At 38.1% G+C, this 20,295-nt stretch overlaps 1 protein-coding gene and 1 long non-coding RNA gene across 4 annotated transcripts in view; one reads left to right on the forward strand and one right to left on the reverse strand.

Annotated features, from left to right (window-relative positions):
• LOC131507205 (uncharacterized) overlaps positions 1-20,295 on the forward strand; it is a 61,699-nt gene that overhangs the window by 23,736 nt on the left and 17,668 nt on the right. Inside the window, exon 3 of one of the 3 annotated variants that reach the window (XR_009259387.1) lies at positions 17,418-17,514. The exons of the other annotated variants lie outside the window; for them this stretch is intronic. This is a non-coding gene — a long non-coding RNA (uncharacterized LOC131507205). The remainder of the gene's footprint in view (positions 1-17,417; positions 17,515-20,295) is intronic. 3 annotated transcript variants of the gene reach the window in all.
• On the reverse strand, positions 332-19,978 carry LRIT3 (leucine rich repeat, Ig-like and transmembrane domains 3). The gene is made up of 4 exons (XM_058721664.1): positions 19,054-19,978; positions 15,369-15,841; positions 6,240-6,545; positions 332-4,869 (listed from the first exon to the last, which is right to left on the reverse strand). Exons 1-4 carry the CDS (start codon positions 19,170-19,172, stop codon positions 3,713-3,715), a joined length of 2,055 nt encoding a protein of 684 aa, XP_058577647.1. The 5' UTR covers positions 19,173-19,978; the 3' UTR covers positions 332-3,712.

The following is a 20,295-nucleotide window of genomic DNA, read 5'->3' on the forward strand; positions in this document are numbered from 1 at the left end:
TATTTTTTTTTTTTTACGTTTTATTTATATTTTGAGAGCAAGAGACAGAGTGTGAGTGAGGGAGGGGCAGAGAGGGAGACACAGAATTCGAAGCAGGCTCCAGGCTCTGAGCTGTCAGCACAGATCCCAACACGGGGCTCGAACCCACGAACTGTGAGATCATGACCTGATCCGAAGTCTGACGCTTAACTGATGAGCCACCCAGGTGCCCCGAGTCAACCATATTTTTGATCCTCAGTTTACTGGGGGCCTTTATTTATGACACTTTCATAATAGATTTGCTACATCTCTACCTTCATCCTTGATTACTCTTCCTTCTTCATATATATATATATATATATATATATATATATATGATTTAAACTTTTAGATTAGTAGACAGCCGTTTAGCTTTCCTGAGCTGTCTCCTGTTTTATTTGAATTATTTCATAATTATTCAGCTAAAAGTTTTTGGGTTTTTAAATTCTCCCTTTGTTAGCCATATTCCCTTTTTGAAACTCGAGTCTGTGGGCCAAAATTTTTTTTCTTTGAACTTTTTGTAAGTTTCCCAAAGTCCGGGGCACTTGTCTGACTCCGAAGTCCAGGATTTTCTTTTCTGGCCATAATAAACATTATCTTGGAGTTCTCAACATTTTTTATGTCCTAGCATATCATTTTTTATAGTCTCACATGTGACACACCCTCACCAGTTACCCAAGTTTTACAAACCTCAAATATATCTTATCTGAAAGTAAAACATTGTAATCATATTTAATTGTCATGTGTATTGGTTATGTATCAGTTATGATCACTCTCCACAGTTCTTAAGGTAACATTGATAAACAGGCTGCTGATTATATAGGATTCCATGCTGCTTGCCATGTCAACCTTTTTCTCCCACTCAGGAAAGTATACTTGTAGGGCACCTGGGTGGCTCAGTTGATTAAGAGTCCGACTCTTGATGTCAGCTGAGGTCATGATCCCAGGGTCATGGGATCCACCCCCACATCGGGCTGCACACTGAGCTTGGAGCCTGCTCTCTTCCTCTCCCTTTGTCCCTCCCCTGCTTGCTCGCTCTCGCTCTCTCTCTCTCTCTCTCAAAAAAAAAAAAAAAAAAAAGAAGGAAGGAAGGAAGAAAACATACTTGTAAGAACATAAGAGCAGTGATATTATCAGGATAACTTTGACTACACTCAAATGTATGTATTTTTAGAAAGTAGATTATTTACAGTTTTAGTCCTTTCACTATTAGGATTACTTAGGACTTACTTCATGTACCAAGTCCAAGTTGAAGATGACAGAGGTGCTTTCTCTTCTCCACACCAGCAAATATCTTTTCCTCATTAGTCAAAATAAGTGCAGGCCTCACTTTTTTTTTTTTTTAATATTTATTTTTGAGAGAGTACAAATAGGAGAGAGACAGAGAAAGAGGGAGGCACAGGATCTGAAGCAGGCTCCACGCTGACAACAGAGAGCCCAACACGGGCTCAAACTGACAAACCATGAGATCATGACCTGAGCCTAAGCTGGACACCTAACCAAGCCACTCAGGCACCTCATCACTTGATTTTGACCACGAGGGAAGTCAGTAATTTACCTCATCAGGGTGTCCCAAGTTTCCTTTCTTGACAAATAACATACCTTTGTAAAGTCTGGGTGCCATTTGGCTCAGTAATCTGTAACATTCTCCTGTAGTCATCATTTCTAATGTAGTGGTATTTTGGCAGTCTGTTTATATGAACCCTTTAAATATGGCAGTGAACTCCATGAGGTCTTTAGAGTAAAGAAATGCAAGTTTTTGCAATCTATTAATTCAAAATAAGTTGAGCCAACAACTTGAAGTGAAACACAAAATTGCCTGTAAAAGGTATCTTTCTAACAAATTTTAACAATTCATACTAAATTTTAAACCGTTAGATGATTAGACAATGCACTCAGTGATGAAAGCACCAAAGAAGAATGGGCTGGAAAGGAAAGAGAAGGAAAAGAAAGGAAATTATACAAGAAGGGGACATTTGGGAGCTCTGGACAGGCCATCCATCCATGCTGGTCTCCTCATAATATGCAGAATATTCCTAAACTAGGAATATTTTTCCTTTTTAATTAAGAGCCATTTGGAATGAATGATTTTTCATTATCCAGGTGCCTGTATTATAATTTTCACAATGTGTTACATTAAAGCCTGTCTGTTCCTTATGAAAAATACAGGATTTTCTTAGAACTTGCTTCTCAGGGTATTTCAGAACTCCTGACACACCTTTATAAATCTGTTCTGTACTCCAAAATCTCTGATGTAAAGGGAATATAATCTTTAGTAAAGGTGGTGATAAACTTCTTTAAAAAAAAAAACATAAATGTTATGTGTGACGCCCCTTTCCTATCTATTTATATGCCCCCCTCCAATTCAATTTCCGTGATGTTTTTGACCTAGAAAATCTGACCAAATTAACCCATTGAAGCTGCTCTTCAAGATCCTAAAACATCCTTTTCAGATCTAAAAAGAATTTTCGGAGTTCTTCCCTTTATCCAGGAAATCAAAATATAACATGGCAATGGGTGATGGGCATTGAGGAGGGCACTTGCTGGGATGAGCACTGGGTGTTGTATGTAAGCGATGAATCATGGGAATCTACCCCCCAAACCAAGAGCACACTGTATACACTGTGTGTTAGCTAACTTGACAGTAAATTATATTTAAAAACCAAAACAAAACAAAATATAACCTGGCAAAGGACAAACAACTTAGCTGTGGTCCTTTGACTACCTGAATATCTTCTGACAAAGCAGAAGGGGGAAAAAAAGAAATGAAGGAAGAAAGGGAGAGGGAGAGAAAGAGAAGAGGGAGGGGAAGAGAAGAGTGAATATCAAACTATTAAGGAGATTGTTTCAAAATGAGCACTTATGTTTTTAAAAAGATACAGTCTGTTAGCAAATGCATTAGAATGCAATGGTTACTATTTTTAGCAATGGACTTATTATGTTCACAATCCTCCTTTTAAACTTATTTTTCCTAATACCTATGTTTCTAAGGGTAAGGGAAGTTTTTTCTTGCAATATTAATACAACTGTACAGTATTGTAATGCATAATGGTACCAAGAGCTAGCACCCTCCCTCTCCAATGGGTTGCATTTAACCTTAATGAATGCAAAATTCTATACTTTCCCACTCTCGCCTAGTAGGCAATGGCAGTAAATAGCCACAGCAAATGCCATAAAGCACTTCAAGCATGAATGAACATCAAGGCTTACCTGGTTATGCTAATCTTTACTTCTTGGAAAACTATCTTTTTAAAATTCAGACTTTACTTTTTGACAACTATTCTCACATGAATTTATTTTTAAGAACTAAGCACTATCCTAAAACATACTATTAACTTACTAAGCAGTACCCTAAACATTATTTCTATGGACATCTTCCACATAACAAAAACCCAGACTATTTGTCTTTTTAGTTCGGAAGTCACATGGTAGTTTTTACATAATCTCTACACCCAGCATGGGGCTCAAACTTACAACCCTGAGATCAGGAGTTACATGCCCTATTGACAGCCAGCCAAGTGCCCTTCGCATGGTATTTTTTTTAAAGCACAATTAAAAGCACTCCATTTGTGAGTTTCATAGAGGATGTGAAACTGTCCAAAAGTCATCCAAACAGAGGGTCAACCACATCCTCAGATCCTTAATTGTGCGGAAGAAATTTTATGGACTTCACATGTGCCTGAGTTGTAGAACCTTAGCAATAATACTCTGGTCTCAAACCTTCACTTTTAAAGGTCACCTGAGATTCCACACTTGACCTAGAACAAAGCAGCAATTTTTCAGAATCATCTCTGTGCCTTCGCGTCCAAAGTTCCCCTATACTTTGAGACCTGGGGGACAGGGTCTCAAATTGAATATAAGTCTCTTTTGCCAAATCATCTTCCCAGAAGGATTCTGACCCACATTGCAGTTTACAAACTTTGTACAACAGGAAAAATATCAATGGCAAGACAACAACACAGGCAGTACCGCTCACCACGATAAGGAAAGACACTTGAGAATCACCTTCTTCTTCGACTCTGTCAACAGAAAAAGTGATACATTGGTCCTTCTGGGGAGGCACTCCCTTTGGACAGACGCATGCTATGTACTGCCTGCCAGGCTCCAAGCCATCTATGGTTACTTGGTCCTTGCTGGAATCTGCATTCAGCAGCAGCAGGTCCTTCTCGCCATACTTGGAATACAACACAGTCACCTCGGACTTACGTGTAGTGTTGACAGTGTTCCACATCAATGTCACACTCTCTTCAGTCTCACTGACTATTCTGAGATTTTCTATTGTGGTATTTGTCTCCATTGGCATTGCTTGATCCAATGACGCCAACTCTTCATTTTTACTTGCACTAGCTGAAGGAAACTTACTTCCACCTATCTCCGCCTTTACATTTCTTTTCCCATCTGGGTGGAGCTGGAATGACTGCTGGCTGGCCATGGTGGGCTTTGTTGAAATTCTGGTGCTTAGAGTTGTGATTGAAGATGCAATGGAGGAGAGGAAAGGAGATGAGGAGGAGAAAGCAGTGGAGGGAGGAGAGGAAGTAGAAGTAGAAAGAAAAATGGAAGAAGCAGGGGAAGAAGATGAGTTAGAGGACCAAGGAGATGACAGTGAACCAGGTATGGATGTAGATCTAGATCCTGGCTGGGCTCTTTGCTCAAGGTGATCTCCAGTTCTTTGAGAGGTGTCTGATAATACCGTGGTTGTGACAACACCAACCACTGTCACAGTAACCACAGCTTCTGACATCCCAGCCAAATTTTTGGCCTTACATTTGTAATCCCCAGCATCCTTGTAAGAAATGCCTGTCAAACTTATTATGGACCATCTGACTCCTTCTCCTGGAGATTCTTGAATTACTGTAAGAAAAAATATATATACTCTGTGAGGAAAAACTCAAGCAACATGCCAACCTATCTGGTTCTACATGTATCCCTTTCACATAAACCAAGAGGAAAATGGCACACTGCAAATCTCTGATGGCAGGTGATAAGTTCTGTAAATTGTCTACATGGAGGTCTTTGATATGCTGGGTTCCATGAGGTCTATATGGGGAATGGTATTTTAAAAAGACATGGGGGGCTATGAATTGGGAGACTTGGTTTTAGTAAATGTTAGTCCATGAATTAGTGTTTGATTTCAGACAAGTCAATTGGTGTCTTTAAGCCTCTGTTACTATATTTTTAAAATAAGAGAAGACAAAGTGGTCTCAAAGATCCTTTCCAATTTTAACTCACTATGAAATGGTTATTATAAGATCTTACTTAAATATTTCCCAAGATATTTTTTCATTGTAATAAAATGCTATCTATCTACATAGCTGGCTGGCATAGCAGATAACTTTCTGGCATAGAGGAGTCAAAATTAGTATTCTCAATCTTTCATTTTATAGTTAATCTAAATAAATTAGTAAACCATGGATTCTATTATTTGCAGAATAATATACAGTTTTTGCAAAATTGGAATTTTACTTTCCTAAAGACTAAAATCTAACATATTACCATTCTGTCTTGGTTTCTGAATCTTTATGAAGAATAATAATGTACTGAGCACTATCTAGGATCCCAGAATTTAGCTTGCTACCTTAAGCTGTGGGCCTTTTACTGTCTATTTATAAGAATATTAGGCCTTAGCTATTTTTTATTCCATCAGGTTTCTTTATATCTATCTTGATTTACATTTAGCTTCAGTGAGTTTTTAAAATATATCACTCTAATTAATCAGAATATCACTATTGAAACTAAAGCCAAAGCACTGAGTTGGTCAGAGTAGGATCTGAAAAGTCTATGTAACCAATTTTTCTAAAAATTACATACTTTTTGTTTCATAATAAGGTTTGCATGTAATTTAAATAATGATTTGAATACTCATTCAAAAATGGGAAACCTATATTAAAATCTTTTTTTAAAGAAAACTGTAATAGATATACATTTGAAAGTGAGCCATATCCCAAGATGATGCAGCAAGACAAAGGCCTTATTTGCAGTCATCCATCCATTGGATCATGTTTCTGTCTAAAAATCAGATTATCTAATTTCATCTACGTAGCTAGTCAGATAAACTGAGGAAAAGATTAACGAATAAAATGAACTTTTCAAAGTCCTTTCACCCAATAATTTTGGTGTATTTTATTAGAATTAACTAGCCAATTTCAAATCACACAAAACCATGAGTTTCAATTCAGACCTTTGCAAACTTCTTGTTTTATAGGCCTAAATTAAGAAAATACCTGTATAATTAACTGGTGAGCTGTCAGATCTGGTCCACGTGAGCTGTGGAGTAGGCTGGCCAGTAGCATCACACCGCAGCAGAACATTACTGCCCAGAGCAGATGTGATCTGGGTGGCCGACGTCATCACTGATGGCTTCAAACACTGTTCCAACTCAGCCCGCTGAAATAAAATCCCTGTCAGGCTCTCAGGTTCACTACATATCATCAGTGGATCAAGAAGCACTACAGCAGGGTCAGCAACTTTTGACAACTCGATCATTTTAGAAATGTGACAGTCACAGAACCAAGGGTTGTCCTGCAGACCTAAACCAGAAGGGAGGAAAAGATTGATAAAGGTTATCAACAGATGACTTCAGTTTACATCATGGTCACTTGGGCAAGCAAGCATTTGCGCTGTCTCCCTAAAAACAGAAGTGCTTTGAGAGATGAAAGGGGAGTCACCTCTCTGTCAGTTTTGCCCTACAATCTGGCTACCTGAATGAACATAGCCTGTCATTTCCGACCATTAATGATTGTAGCCAACATTTACTGAGCATTTTACTCTGTACAGGTCTCTGTTCTAAGGACGTACCTCTATTATTTAATCCCAAAAATCCTATGAAGAAGAGTATTAGTGTCCTCATTTCAAAAATGAAGAAGCTGAGATATAGAGAAATCAAATGATTTGACCAAGGCCACATAGCTAATCAGCATCTGAGCCAAGATTCTAATCCAAGTACCACAGAATACTATAAATACACTAATAGAGATATTTCTAGCATGTTATGAAAGTACTTCTGTTACCGTAGGTATTGGAGGGTGTAGAGAGACACCTAACTCTGCCTGCACTGTGTCTTGGGTTTGCGTGATGTGAAGACCTTTGGAGGACAAGTTCTGTGTAGCATGTAGAGTGAGATGCAGGAGATGTCAGGAGATAAGACTGGAGACTGGGAGAGGCTGGAACAGAGCTTGCCATGAATGCCATGCACGGGGGCCATACAGGTGCCCTACCCAAATCCCCCTTCAAGAGAGAAGCAGCAGCAAGGAATAGAGTTAGCTGACAGCCTCCAGTTGGAGGACTGCCTCAGCTTTCAGAACTGTTAGCAGACATGCTTTGGCCTTCAAGAAGAGTGTCCATGAGAGCTTTAAAGGCAAGTGAGGAAAATGTAACTATTGGAAACCAGAAGAAAGGAGACCCTTTTATGGAGTGGCAGAAAGTTTAGAAACACTGCCACCTGTGGTTAACATGGAAAGGAGAAAACACATTCAAGGAAATGAATGTTCCAGCCATTGATATTTCCTTCCACACGGAGTGTTGAAACTGCTGCCCGGTACTCCTTGCTGCTCGTAGTAAAATGTGAAGGGCAGACAACAGCTAAAGGAAGAACTGCTAAATATAAAGGAGCCAAAACTTGCTGGGTTGAGTAATAAAATTGCTTCTTAAACCCAGCCTCTCCAAAGTTCTCAAATTAAGAAAGGGCTTCAGAGCAAAAATCAAATCCAGGGACAGTGAAAGTATATAATTATTTGCTAATATCCTAGAAGGATCTCAGGTAGTGCTTCAGAGCCTTTGGTCAGACAAAAATCTCTCTAATGATATTAAGGGTGATGTCCCATGTAAATAAAGCGCAACGCTGAAAGATATTTATCTCAAAAAGATTTATGGTTGTGGCTTTTTACTAATGGAGTGGATTATAACATTGATTCATAAGGAGAAAAGACAATCATAATTTTTAAACATTCTAACCATGTTAGAAGATTTAACTTCATTCATAAATTCTATTTATGTCTCTTTATGTCTATTTTTATTAGAATAGCACTTCATGAGTGGTTCATATTTTTCTGCCAGAATTTATAAAAATTTAGTTTTTTTATCTTAGAAATTTTACTTCTTCCATGGATGAATTATCTTGAACTTCTTCCTCTTACATTTAGTCCTGTGAATCTATGACCAGTTCTCTAATATCCAACTTGCCAGCAAACATCAAATTCATTCTGTCATGTAACAATTAACATGTGGATAATACTTTTTGCTCTCAAAACACTTGTTATGCTAAATTTTTGCTTTATAAAAGAATAACAAAACAAGTTGACAGTTATTGTTTCCTGTATGACAAATATTGTACTTGTCAAGAATTGTAAAGGGTCTGAGTTTTATCCAACTTTAGGGTGACCAGTTGGCAGAAGACATAAGACTTCTGGTCAGAGATGAAGGAGATCTGGAGGAAGACGTTATTATCTCCCTTATACTGGGCAGTAAACATGCCTACCCTTTGCTCTGGAGGGAGATACATCTTTACCTTCCAAAGCAGTTCTCTACATAAACATCCTTAAAAAGATAGTTCAGAACAAAAGGCAATGACTGCCCCTGCTCACTAGACAGGCAGAATTGTGAGAGACCATGGAAAATTGTCTTCCAGCAGTGCTAAGTATGCTGAAGGATTTGTCTACCTCAAGCCTGACAATAGCATGAGGTAGATAATATTAGTATCATCATCATTTTTTTTTTATCATCATCATTTTAAAGAGGAAAAAGCCAGTACTCAGAGAGGTTAAGGGTCTTCCTGTCGTTACACAACTGAATATAGTCAGGATTTGAACCTCAGTATCCTGATTTTAAATCTCATTCCCAAGCACTGTATGTCTTATATTGACCTCAGGAAGCTAGTGTGATTCTCCAAGTCTCACATCAGAGGATGCTAAAGCACAAAGAGATTAGTGCCTTGATTCTGTAAGTAGCTTAGAGTCCTGACTAAATCCCAGATGTTTTAGCCTCCTAATCTACTACCCCTTCCACCATAACTCATTTCATCACCTAAAAATATTTAGGGCCACCGGGTGGCAGCTATAGTGCTGTTATCTATAAACACATGTCAAAGCAGCGATGTCCGGAGCACAAATGTCTACATGGGGAACCATCCAAGAACTGTAACATTAACGGGTCTACTCATGCTTTGAAACTGTCCTAAAAATGTGTTAATGGTGAAACAAAATTCTCTTAAAAATTAATCCTACTTTTATGTCTAAAACTTATGTCTAAAAGTTACATAAAACAGGAAAATATTTTAAATTCCTCAAAAACATAATGTTTATTCTAGATTTGAAACATCCAAGGTCAAAGGCACAACTTTTAGAGCCTGAATAATAATAATGACCTGAGTGCTGAACACATTCATCAGGTGTTTTGTGTTTTTTGTTTTTTGTTTTTTTCCTTTGGGGGACAAAGGTACAAGAACTCCCTGAAGTTAAACTGTTATTTGCACTGCATTCCTTCAAGGCAACACACCCACCACAGTCACAGTAATTTGCATTAATTAATTTAGTTTATGTAACTATTCTTGGATGGGGCAAGCCAACTTTGCCTTATTCTTTTTCTAAAAGGATAATGTTTTCCATGCATCACAGTAGTTGAATTAATTGTGCTATTTTGTGTGTGTGTGAAAAGTCAGCAATAAATTCTTGTACCAAAGTTATTCTATAAGCTCTTGAAAGCAAAGACCATGCCTTAGTCTGTTTTGTAATGGCAGTAGTGTCTAACAATTCAAGGGGGAAAGTAAAGTCTTTTCAACAAATGGATGCTGGAACAACTGGACATCTGTTTGGAAAAAACCTCAACCCCTACCTCATGCTACACTCAAAGACTATTTGAGATGCACCACAGTCATAAGCATAAAAGCCAAGAATATAAAGCCAGAGACTGAACATAATAGTTAAAACTATAAGGAAAACAGAATATTTCTGTGACTTGTAGGAAGACAAATATTTCTTAGATGAGACACAAAAGGCACTAACTATAAAAGAAAAAGCTGGTAAATCAGACGTCACTAAAATTTAAAAGTTTCTTACCAAAGACACCATGAAGAAAATGAATAAACAAACTACAGACTTGGAGACAATATTAATAATACACATAATTGACAAAAGGCTTGTATTCAATACTAAAAAGAAAATGACTTTTAAAAATTGTATATTGGCATAAAGGAATATAGCAATGACCAATGGCCCAATGAAAACATGGTCAATGCCATTAGTCATCAGGGAAATGCAAATTAAAATCACAATGCAAAATCACTCCCTGACCACCCACCCCTAGGAAATGACTGAAATGAAAAAGACTGATAACATCAAGTGTTGGTGAGGATATGGAGCAAGTAGACTGTTACACAGTGCTAGTGGGGGTGTAAAATGGTACAACCTCTGGAAAATTGGCAGTTTCTTAAGGAGTTGTATAGCCATCTTAGGACCTAGCAATTTCAATCCTGGGAATTTATCCAAGAGAAATAGAAAATAGGTGCCACAAAAACCTTTGCATAAAAATGATAACAGCAGCTTAATTCATAATAGCTAAAAACTGGTAAGAGCCCATGTGTCCAAAAACAGGAGAAAGGATAAACAATTCATACATTCATAAAATTGAGTATGACTCAGCAAAAGGAACTATCCGTACATGCAGCGACATGGATGAATCTCAAGAACAATAATGCTAAATGAAAGAAGCCAGGCACAAGAGTTTATTTTAGATGATTCCATTTACATAAAATTCTAGGGCAAACAAAATTAACCTGTGATAGAAATAAAAATAGTGGAAGGGGTGCCTGGTTGGCTCAGTCAGTTAAGCATCCGACTTCGGCTCAGGTCATGATCTCATGGTTTGTGGGTTCAAGCCCCACATGGGGCTCTGTGCTGACAGCTCGGAGCCTGGAGCCTGGAGCCTGCTTCGGCTTCTGTGTCTCCCTCTGTCTCTGCTTCTCCCTGCTCATGCTCTGTATCTCTCTCCTTCGAGAATAAACATTAAAAATTTTTTAAAAAGAAAAAAAAATAGTGGTTGCTTGGAATGGAGGAGATTGACTGAAAAAAGACAAAGGGGAACTTTTCCAGTGTGATAAAATTATTCCGTATCTTGGTGAGGGTGTGGGTTCTGTGGAGGTATGGCATTTATCATCATTTTCTAAGTTGTGTACTTAAGATCCATGGTATGTAAGTTATACTTCAACTCCTCCATTTAGAAAACGTTTGAAAAACAAAAGAATGATATCTCTGGAGATAAACTGAACTTGAAGCTTGACTGCCTCTCCACCAGCTGTAAAAAGGTGGTAGTACAGACCCACTTTATGGTATTGTCCTGAAGGCTGAGATACTGCCAGGGAGTCCTTAGAAGAGCACCTAGCACAGAATCAGCCTTAACTGCGTGGATTTGTCTCCTTGGTGCCTAGCAAAGAACAAGCATAGCAACAGGGACTGACAGGTGTTTGTTGAATTAAATTAATGCCATTTTAGAAAATTTTGTGGGAATACTCATGTGGCCGCTGCCCTTCAGGCAAACTTAATTCTAATCTGGAGAAGAGCTTATGTTTGCAATTGAGCAAATTTGGGTGCCAGTAAAAAGCACCCAGAAAAGCATTTTATATCCTCTCCTACTGCAAGCTTTTTCCTCCAAGACAAAGAGTGTGGAGCCTCACAGAGTCTGCCTGTGTAAATATTTGTCTATTCTGGAGAAAGAGACCATGGAAATTTATCTGTATTGCAAATCAAAACTCCAATCTAGTTTCACAGTTCACTTAAATGTTTACTTGCAAGACACTTGTTTATGTTTTTATGATACATTAGAGGATAATTTGATTAAGCTGATATTTTTACTCATGTAGAAAGAAGAGTCATGGAAAAGCCTCTCCCTAATTTTTTTATATTAAATAAATATATGATTTAAAGAGATAGTAATGCATACGTGAGGAAACTAACTCTAGTATTATTACATACAATACATTACAAAAGAGTGTGGAAGCACATGGGTTCTGGAGCCAAACACCCTGTATTCACACCCCAGCTCCATGAGTATGATGAGTAAATTTGGGCTTGTGGCTTAACTTGTGTCTCAATTCTGTAAAATGGGGATGAAATTATACTTAATACAGGGTTAACGTGAGACTGGAAGAAGTTATATATGTAAAATATAAGAACGAGACTTGGCCTTGAGTAAGCACTCCATCAATATTACCTATTACTATTATGGTTACAAACAGAACCGCTGTCTGCTAACAATAATGAACACGGTACAATAACAATTAAATAAAAGCAGAATGTGTTCCACCATAATAATAGAAAAGTAAATTCTAGAGGGTACTTGGAAAGATATAATTGCCACAGTTAAAACCTGAGTTCTAGAAAAGCTAGAACTGGTTCTCACCGCCATATTTTAATGACGAAATTAGAAGACTCCAATATAGTTAAAATAACAGAAAAAGCCAAAATAGAGGAGTCTTTCTTTATAAGACACATCTATCTCAGTCACAGCTGTTGTGGATTATTGTTGATCTAAAATTATAACCTCAGAGACTGTCCACCTCATATTCTAAAGAACTGTCACATAAAATATCTTATAATATTCTCATTACAGTCTTATGAGTCAGAAAAGAGGGAGTGAGTCCTCCTATCTCCATTTTCCAGATGAAAAACCCAAGTTTTCTGTGTGTGATTCACACACATGAGCCAGTCTTTTTTTTTTTTTCTAATTTTTTTTAACATTTATTCATTTTTGAGAGACAGAGAGAGAGCGTGAGCAGAGGAGGGGCAGAGAGAGAGGGAGATACAGAATCTGAAGCAGGCTCCAGGCTCTGAGCTGTCTGTCAGCACAGAGCCCGACGCGGGGCTCAAGCCCACGAACCATGAGATCGTGACCTGAGCCAAAGTCAAATGCTTAACTGACTGAGCCACCCAGGTGCCCCGAGCCAATCTTCTTATTAGAGGAAAGCATTTCTTTCCCCTTTTGTTACATAGCAGGCTATGATTTTGCTAAGATCAGCGGCCACATATGGTTGGGCATGTTTCAAAATATCTTTTGTTATTTATTATCATTATTATCATCATCACTATTATAAAAGCAATGCATGACCAAAGCAGAACATTTTGAAAATATAGAATACTGAAAAGATGTCCCACCACCCAAAGAGGACAATTAACCAGCTAGTGTATTTTTAAATTTTTTTCTTTGCACATTTTATTTATTTGTATTGTATTGTATTGTATTGTATTGTATTGTATTGTATTGTATTTTAGAGACAGCATTGCAAGCAGGGGAGAGGGACAGAGGGAGAGATTGAGAGAGAGAGTCCTAAGCAGACTCCATACTCAATGCAGGGCCCAATTCAGGGCTGAATCCCACAACACAACCCTGGGATCATGACCTGAGTCAGACTCAAGAGTCAGACACTCAACCTACTGAGCCACCCAGGCGTTCCTCTTTGCACATTTTAAAATAGTTATGATCATGAATATGTATAATTACATACCCTGATTTCTCAGTTTAATGTTATACCAAAAGTATTTTCATGTCACCTTTTTAAAGAATCTGCTTTTGAACAGTCTGAACCCTGAAGCATAGATAAAGATGTTTATCTCTTAGGACTGTGAGATTTCATAACCCTTTTCAGTTTGATCCCTAAACTTTTATCCAGATTTAACTCACAAGGGAACAATATTAATGTCCCATAAATCAATTCTTCATAATGATATTAGCAATATTAGTGACTAGTCATTAGAGAGCTATTAATAAGAATTTATTAATTTGATTTTATTTTCTACTATAGAGCTCCATTTGGTAATTCTATTAGAACCAAGAGTCACTTTCAAAGAAACTTAGAAAAATGTGTAGAGAAATAGAATCTCAATGTTTAAGACAATTTCTAGCTATTAGTGTTACTCATAAGGACTAAATTAGTGGCTAAAGTAGAGTAAATAAATACTCCTGTATAGGTTTACACGGTGCCTGTCATGGTGTACATAATAAGAAGGACTCCACAACTATTGTTAAATTAAACTAATATTTTTCCCCAATCCATCTTATAATATTCCTTTTATTCTCTAATAGAAATGTTTGAAATATTAGATAAACAGTAGGTAAACAAAAAATAGCCATATAATAAAAAATTACATGACTTTTCCTCTTCGTGTCTGGTTTTTATCACTCATATTTTTAGTCTCATAAGCACCAAAATGTATTTACATTTCAACAAAAGCAATGCTAAAATCATTTAAATGATGCCACAGCATTTTTCCTTTTTATCAAAAAAAAAAAAATCTCAGTTATCTTTATTTATAATTTGCTTTGGCAAATATTTGAGCATGTGATATTGGTCAATAGGAATTCCGGGCACAAATTTAGCATCGAGTTGCCTCTCACGCCAAAAGGCTTATAAGTCATTTCCCTGACCAAAGACCCAGTTCTTTCATCCTGAGAAATACAGCCTCTCCTGCAGCCCTGATGGACATAACTGGTGAACTAATGACCTAGGCTTACTGGGTGAACAAGAATTTAGGAAATCAACTTGATCAGAGCCTCAGGCTTGTGTCACACACAAAAGTATGAAAGACCTCACTGCCCACAGATACCCCTGGAGAAGGGTCTCAGTTCCCTGATTTCAATCTGGCAACCACATTTACCGGGCATTTGCCATGTGTAGAGCGCCGTGCAAAGCACTGTGGGAAGATACAAAAAAAGGAAGAGATAGACTTACTGAAAGGAGTTTACACTTTAAGAACCCAAGACAAATACCCATAGAACCTAAACAAAGTCAAGTTCAAAGTCTACAAAACATATCACAGTTAAACTAAGAGGCCAAATCCACTAGGAGACCCCAATAACTGGTGCCTTCATCATTTCTTTTTAGATTAAGAAAATTTGGAAGCTGTTCTCCCTAATTAATTAAACCACTGCCACCTCATAAAGATGCCAGTGCCCCTCTTCTACTCCTGAAGAGCCTGATGAAGGGCTGAAAAGAGAACAGAGCGGGTTGACTGTGGCAGAGCATGGAGCATTGATATGTTCACAGAAACAGGGCAGGTTGGTAGGTTTTGTCACTCAGCCCCAGTATCTCTGACAGCACCATCAGTCTCTCAGTTTATGAAACTAACTCTCCTCACTCCTCCAACACACATACTGCCTGCCACCCTCCCTCCAGCACTCATAGCCATTACACGTTACACAGGGTAAACAAGTCAATTGACCCTAAGTCAACCAATAAAGTGCCATTCCATCAAAAACTCAAGTATAGAGTAAAAAGCCAAATTCAATAAATGTGAAAAGGCTGAACAGCTGAAGGCACGCAAAGCAAATAATCTGGACCCAAGAAGCCCAGAGGCTTCTGAGCTTACCAAGAATAATTCTTTGTGGTGAAAGGTCCAGGCTTCTTGACGATGTTGTAAGTAAGTGGGACCAGCTCTCCAGGAAATCTGGTGGTAGTGTGGTTAGCCTGTTGCTTGATAAATCCAAGTAGACAAGGTTCTTCAGGTACCTGACCACCTCGTTAGGCACACTGGTTATTCTGTTGTTGTGCAAATCCAGGGTCCTCAGCTGGGGCATGTCCAGCAGAGATGCCCAAGGGAAAGCGGCCAGAGAATTTCCATCCAAGCGCAACTCATGCAGCTGCTTTAGGTTGTAAAAGCTGCTGGCATCAAGGCTGGCCACAGAATTGTAAGTCACCCAGAGGTACTGGAGCTCCACCAGGTAGTAGAAGGCCTCTGCGGGGATTCTGCGGATGACAGTCTTCTCTATACGTAGCTTCACAGTTTCCACAGGGAAGTTCATAGGGACCTCATTCATATCCAGGTCATTACATAGCACCGACCTAGTGTCACAAAAGCAGTGGAAGGAAACCTGCTTTCCAAGACCCACGTGAAAAAATAATACTTGAAACATGCATCAGTTTTTCATTTCCTACTCGTTTTCACAAAATACCTGTTCAGCCTGGCTGACCTATTCATAATTCATCATCACCATCATCTTCTTTTAGGTTGAATCATATGAAATGGCCATTTTAGTAGGATAAAAATGATCAGATATCAGCAATTTCATGTGTTTCAACCTACTATTGATGGAACTCTTTATGTGTCAGACCTGTACAACACACATCACATCCACCTAATTTATCAACAGCCCTATAAGGTAGATACTGGGTAATAGGTAAAGGCACCGGCTCTGGAGTCAGGCTGATCTTGGTTCAGATCTAAGCTCTGCCACTTCCTTTGTGGACATGAAAAGCCACATCAGTCCCTCAACTTCATTTTCCCACATGGCACTGTTAGGATGATTAATTGAAATGGGTGTAAAATTTTATACCTTCCTGGCACATAATAATGGGTATTTGCCATTTTTTATCATTAATCTCATTTTTACAGATAAAATAACTGAGGCCCACCAATGTGCGGTAACTGCTGAAGGTCATATGGCCAGTGGGTTACACAGCCACCTATTAAACCCACATCTGTCCAACTCTAAAGTACACACTTTTAACCACTTTAGGAAATGACCCATATTTTTAAAATCCCCTGTTAACGTTATAAATTGATCCCTTTTAAATAACTTAATTTTAAAAAGGAAGGAAGGAAGGAAGGAAGGAAGGAAGGAAGGAAGGAAGGAAGGAAGGAAGGAAGGAAGGAAGGAAGGAGGAAAAAAAAAAAGCCAAGTGTTCAAACTAGATGCTTAAAGTTGAACTTTATTTTAATGTGACCGGTGAGTTCCTTTCAGCCTAAGGAATAAACCAGAAACTGCAAGTTTATTTCTTTTACCACTCACTAACTTAAGTGACCTTGAGTAAGTCACATTGTGATCTTGTTTAATGGCATTTGTAAAACAGGCATAGAAAAACAAGCCTGGGGGCGCCTGGGTGGCGCAGTCGGTTGAGCGTCCGACTTCAGCCAGGTCACGATCTCGCGGTCCGTGAGTTCGAGCCCCGCGTCAGGCTCTGGGCTGACAGCTCGGAGCCTGGAGCCTGTTTCCGATTCTGTGTCTCCCTCTCTCTCTGCCCCTCCCCCGTTCATGCTCTGTCTCTCTCTGTCCCAAAAATAAATAAAAAACGTTGAAAAAAAAAAATTAAAAAGAAAAACAAGCCTGTCCCCTCTGTGGATATAAAGTATGAAGAATCAGAGAATTTAGATTCATTTTAACCTGAAAAAAGACTTATTTATCCCTCATTCATACTCACTCCCACTGGATTGCTGAAAAATGAACAATAAAAATTTTGCAAAGCATAGTCTAAATTACAGTCTATTATACTTGTAGTACATAATAACAATGAAACAGCCATTTGGTAAAAACAGGACATTAAATCAGTGAATTTTAAAAGCCAGTGTATAATGTAAAGGGAAGTAGGTAGCAGAAAGCTGGAGTGCACTGACAATATCATCTCCTTTCTGTAACTTTAGGAGAAGACTATGGAATCATTGGAATTCTCTAGGAACACCTCTTTTTCTTCATCTCTATTCCAAATTACAACTTTCAGTGCTATTTTATACCAGAATGGTAAGTCAGCATTCCAGCATAATGGAAAAAAGCCTAGATAGGAAGCTGAAAGACGTAGCATCTTTATCAACCAGTCACTGCATCAACTCAGTGTTGTGACCTTGGACAAGTCATTTAATCTCTGTATGGTTGTGTTTCTTTGTTTATAAAAGGACAGCAGTCAAACTAGATTATTTCTAGAGTCCTTGCCAGGCATAATGTGCTATGGTTTTTATAAAATCAATAATGGGGTTATCATGGGGAAAAAAATAAACATTTCTGTGGCTGTTTTCTCAAAATTCCAGAGCCCCTAGTCATTAACTGCTTCATATCTTTTGCCAAGTAGGTCTTTAATTTGTTACATTCTTTCCTTGTCTTAACCTACTTAGTGAATATCCCAAAAAGATACAAAGAGTTGGTTAAGTAAAGTTCAAACAATAACAAATCAAATTACTCAAAAATATATTTTACTTGTTATTGTTTATTTGTTTAAAGTTGTAAGATATAGTGGCCTGGGTTGCTCAGCTGGTTAAGCGTCTGACTTTGGCTCAGGTCATGATCTCAAGGTTCATGGGTTTGAGGCCTGCATCAGGCTCTGTGCTGACAGCTCAGAGCCTGGAGCCTGCGTGGGATTCTGTGTCTCTCTCTCTCTCTCTGCCCCTCCCCTTCTCATACTCTCTCTCTCTCTCTCTCAAAAATAAACATTAAAAAATAAAAATTAAAAAAATAGTTTTAAGACGTAAATTGGGCGATTCTTTTAACTAATTACTTTCAATGAGAGGCTCACTGTTCACTTCAACCAAGCCACAAAATAATCTGGTTGTTATTAAATATCCTCCCCCCCCCACATCCCCCCCCCACCAAAATCAAGTTCTACCAGGTTTTGCTAACAACAGTTCTGTTTTGCATTTAACTTCTATCTCAAAGGACTCACTACATTATTAGTATGTAAGTATTCTCACTCCACAGGTAGATGTTAAAGCAGCCCAGAGATTAACTTCAGTGAGGCCCCCCAGTGTCTGCAATAGACAAGGCTGATTTGTATCTTTCCAACTTCTTTGTAAACTCCAATACCTTAAAATGAAAAATTCTAACTGAACATCTCTAAATTCACTCTTGTGATCTTCCTTCCTACTTTTTAAGGTCTATCCAGAAGGCATGAAAAAGAAATGGGAAATCAGGGAAGCAAATGCTCTGGTACCTCCTAGATTGGCCCTCCCTCTCATGCCTTCTGTAAACAAGCTGAGCTGGCCACACACATTTCAGTGGTTTGACCTAAAAGGGACATGTTGTGAATATGAGTGCAGTGAAGATTTTGGTTACACAGAATGTGTTTGAGAGTCTCAGATAATTTGAGAGGGTTTTAAGAGCTGAATTGCTCAAAATGAAAACAATGGAGTGAGCAACTGGTATTAACACAATTAAGCTAAAGCTTAGGTAAATTAAACCTTCTGTCCTCTGATACCTGGTCAACAATTTGCTTTCAAAATAAGGCTGCCTAGTTGGAGTCCTTTTCCAACAAAATCATTAGAACACTTAATAGCAAGGAGAGGAGCATACCTTGATCCTGTGCCGTCATTTCTGCCATGATAATCGCAGGTGCACTGTGAAGGACATGAACAGCTCACTCCCTCCAAAAAGCTAATGAGCACAATGCACAGGCATGCTGAAGGACGCATCGCTCCTTGTAGAGGTTATTTGAACAGAAAGTAAAAACCAAATCCTAAACTTCAGAAACTGGTGTGCCAGGAATGCAAACAGCCATTTAGTAACAGCAGATTAGATAGGATTAGCTGAGATCTGTAGTTACTTAACCTTCAAGTGTATTTTACAGGGGATCAATCGACCTAGGCTTTGAAAATGGTTTCAGCAAAGTAACACATTCCAAGGAATATGAAAATCAAGCACATGTCAAGAAAATTTCAATAGTTGCCCATCTCCAGATTTGCAAGGAAATGCCTATTAAATCCTTTTCCTATGAATGTAATTGCTACTATACTGTGAAGATACACTTAACGTTTAAAACAATTCAATGTTTTAGGGGTGCTAGAAAATACTGCAGCTTATTTATATAACATTATAAATTATAGTTTTTGCATTTGTGATCTCCAAAAACAAAGTAAACAAAACCCAGTACCTAGATTTTTTAGGCAAAATGCTTCAATCCACCACTGAGTAGCAGGACCCAGGCTCTGGTGAGAATGTCTCCTGCAGCTCTCCCACATCACCTCAGTGCAGCATGTTTGTTTGTAATGAAGGCCATTATCTTGGTTTAAGAATATATTTTATTCTACATTAGTTTCCCAAGTTACGGGCATCAAGCCAGATCTGAAGATCCATTTCTTTTAGCAAAATTAGGCTCTATCAGAAAACAAAAATGTAATTCAATAATTAAAAACTACCTCCAATCACAGAAGATGGAAAATCCTCATCGACAGTTGATAGTCATGGATTTAGTGGCGTGTGTGTGTGTGTATGTGTGTGTGTATTGATTGGCTTTGCCTGATCTCACACACACACACACACACACACACACACACACACATATATAATTTAATCTTGCTATTATTGTATTGGGTAGTTCTATCAATCATCTTTAAACCAAAAAAAACCTTTTTCAAAAGGAAATTCTATAAAAGTAAGAATATTATGCGAAGTTTTATTTAAAACTGATAGAATGCATATAGAAACAATAAAGTCAGCAAATTGTGCTCAATTAAAATAAAATACTGCAGATTTTAAATGTCCATTATTTAAACAATATTACATTATCATACTATGCTTAATGGTTATTTCAAACAA

This window comes from Neofelis nebulosa, chromosome 3, assembly GCF_028018385.1.
Source record: "Neofelis nebulosa isolate mNeoNeb1 chromosome 3, mNeoNeb1.pri, whole genome shotgun sequence".
Taxonomy (NCBI): Eukaryota; Metazoa; Chordata; class Mammalia; order Carnivora; family Felidae; genus Neofelis; species Neofelis nebulosa.

What these genes read in the sequence shown, in the direction of transcription:
- LRIT3 (XM_058721664.1), bottom strand. Translation starts at nt 19,172, where the DNA reads ATGCGTCCTTCAGCATGCCTGTGCATTGTGCTCATTAGCTTTTTGGAG. An exon ending in AATGACGGCACAGGATCAAG is followed by an intron (nt 15,842 to 19,053) that starts GTATGCTCCTCT and finishes TTGTGACACTAG; the next exon opens with GTCGGTGCTATGTAATGACC. An exon ending in ACCACAAAGAATTATTCTTG is followed by an intron (nt 6,546 to 15,368) that starts GTAAGCTCAGAA and finishes CTTCTGGTTTAG; the next exon opens with GTCTGCAGGACAACCCTTGG.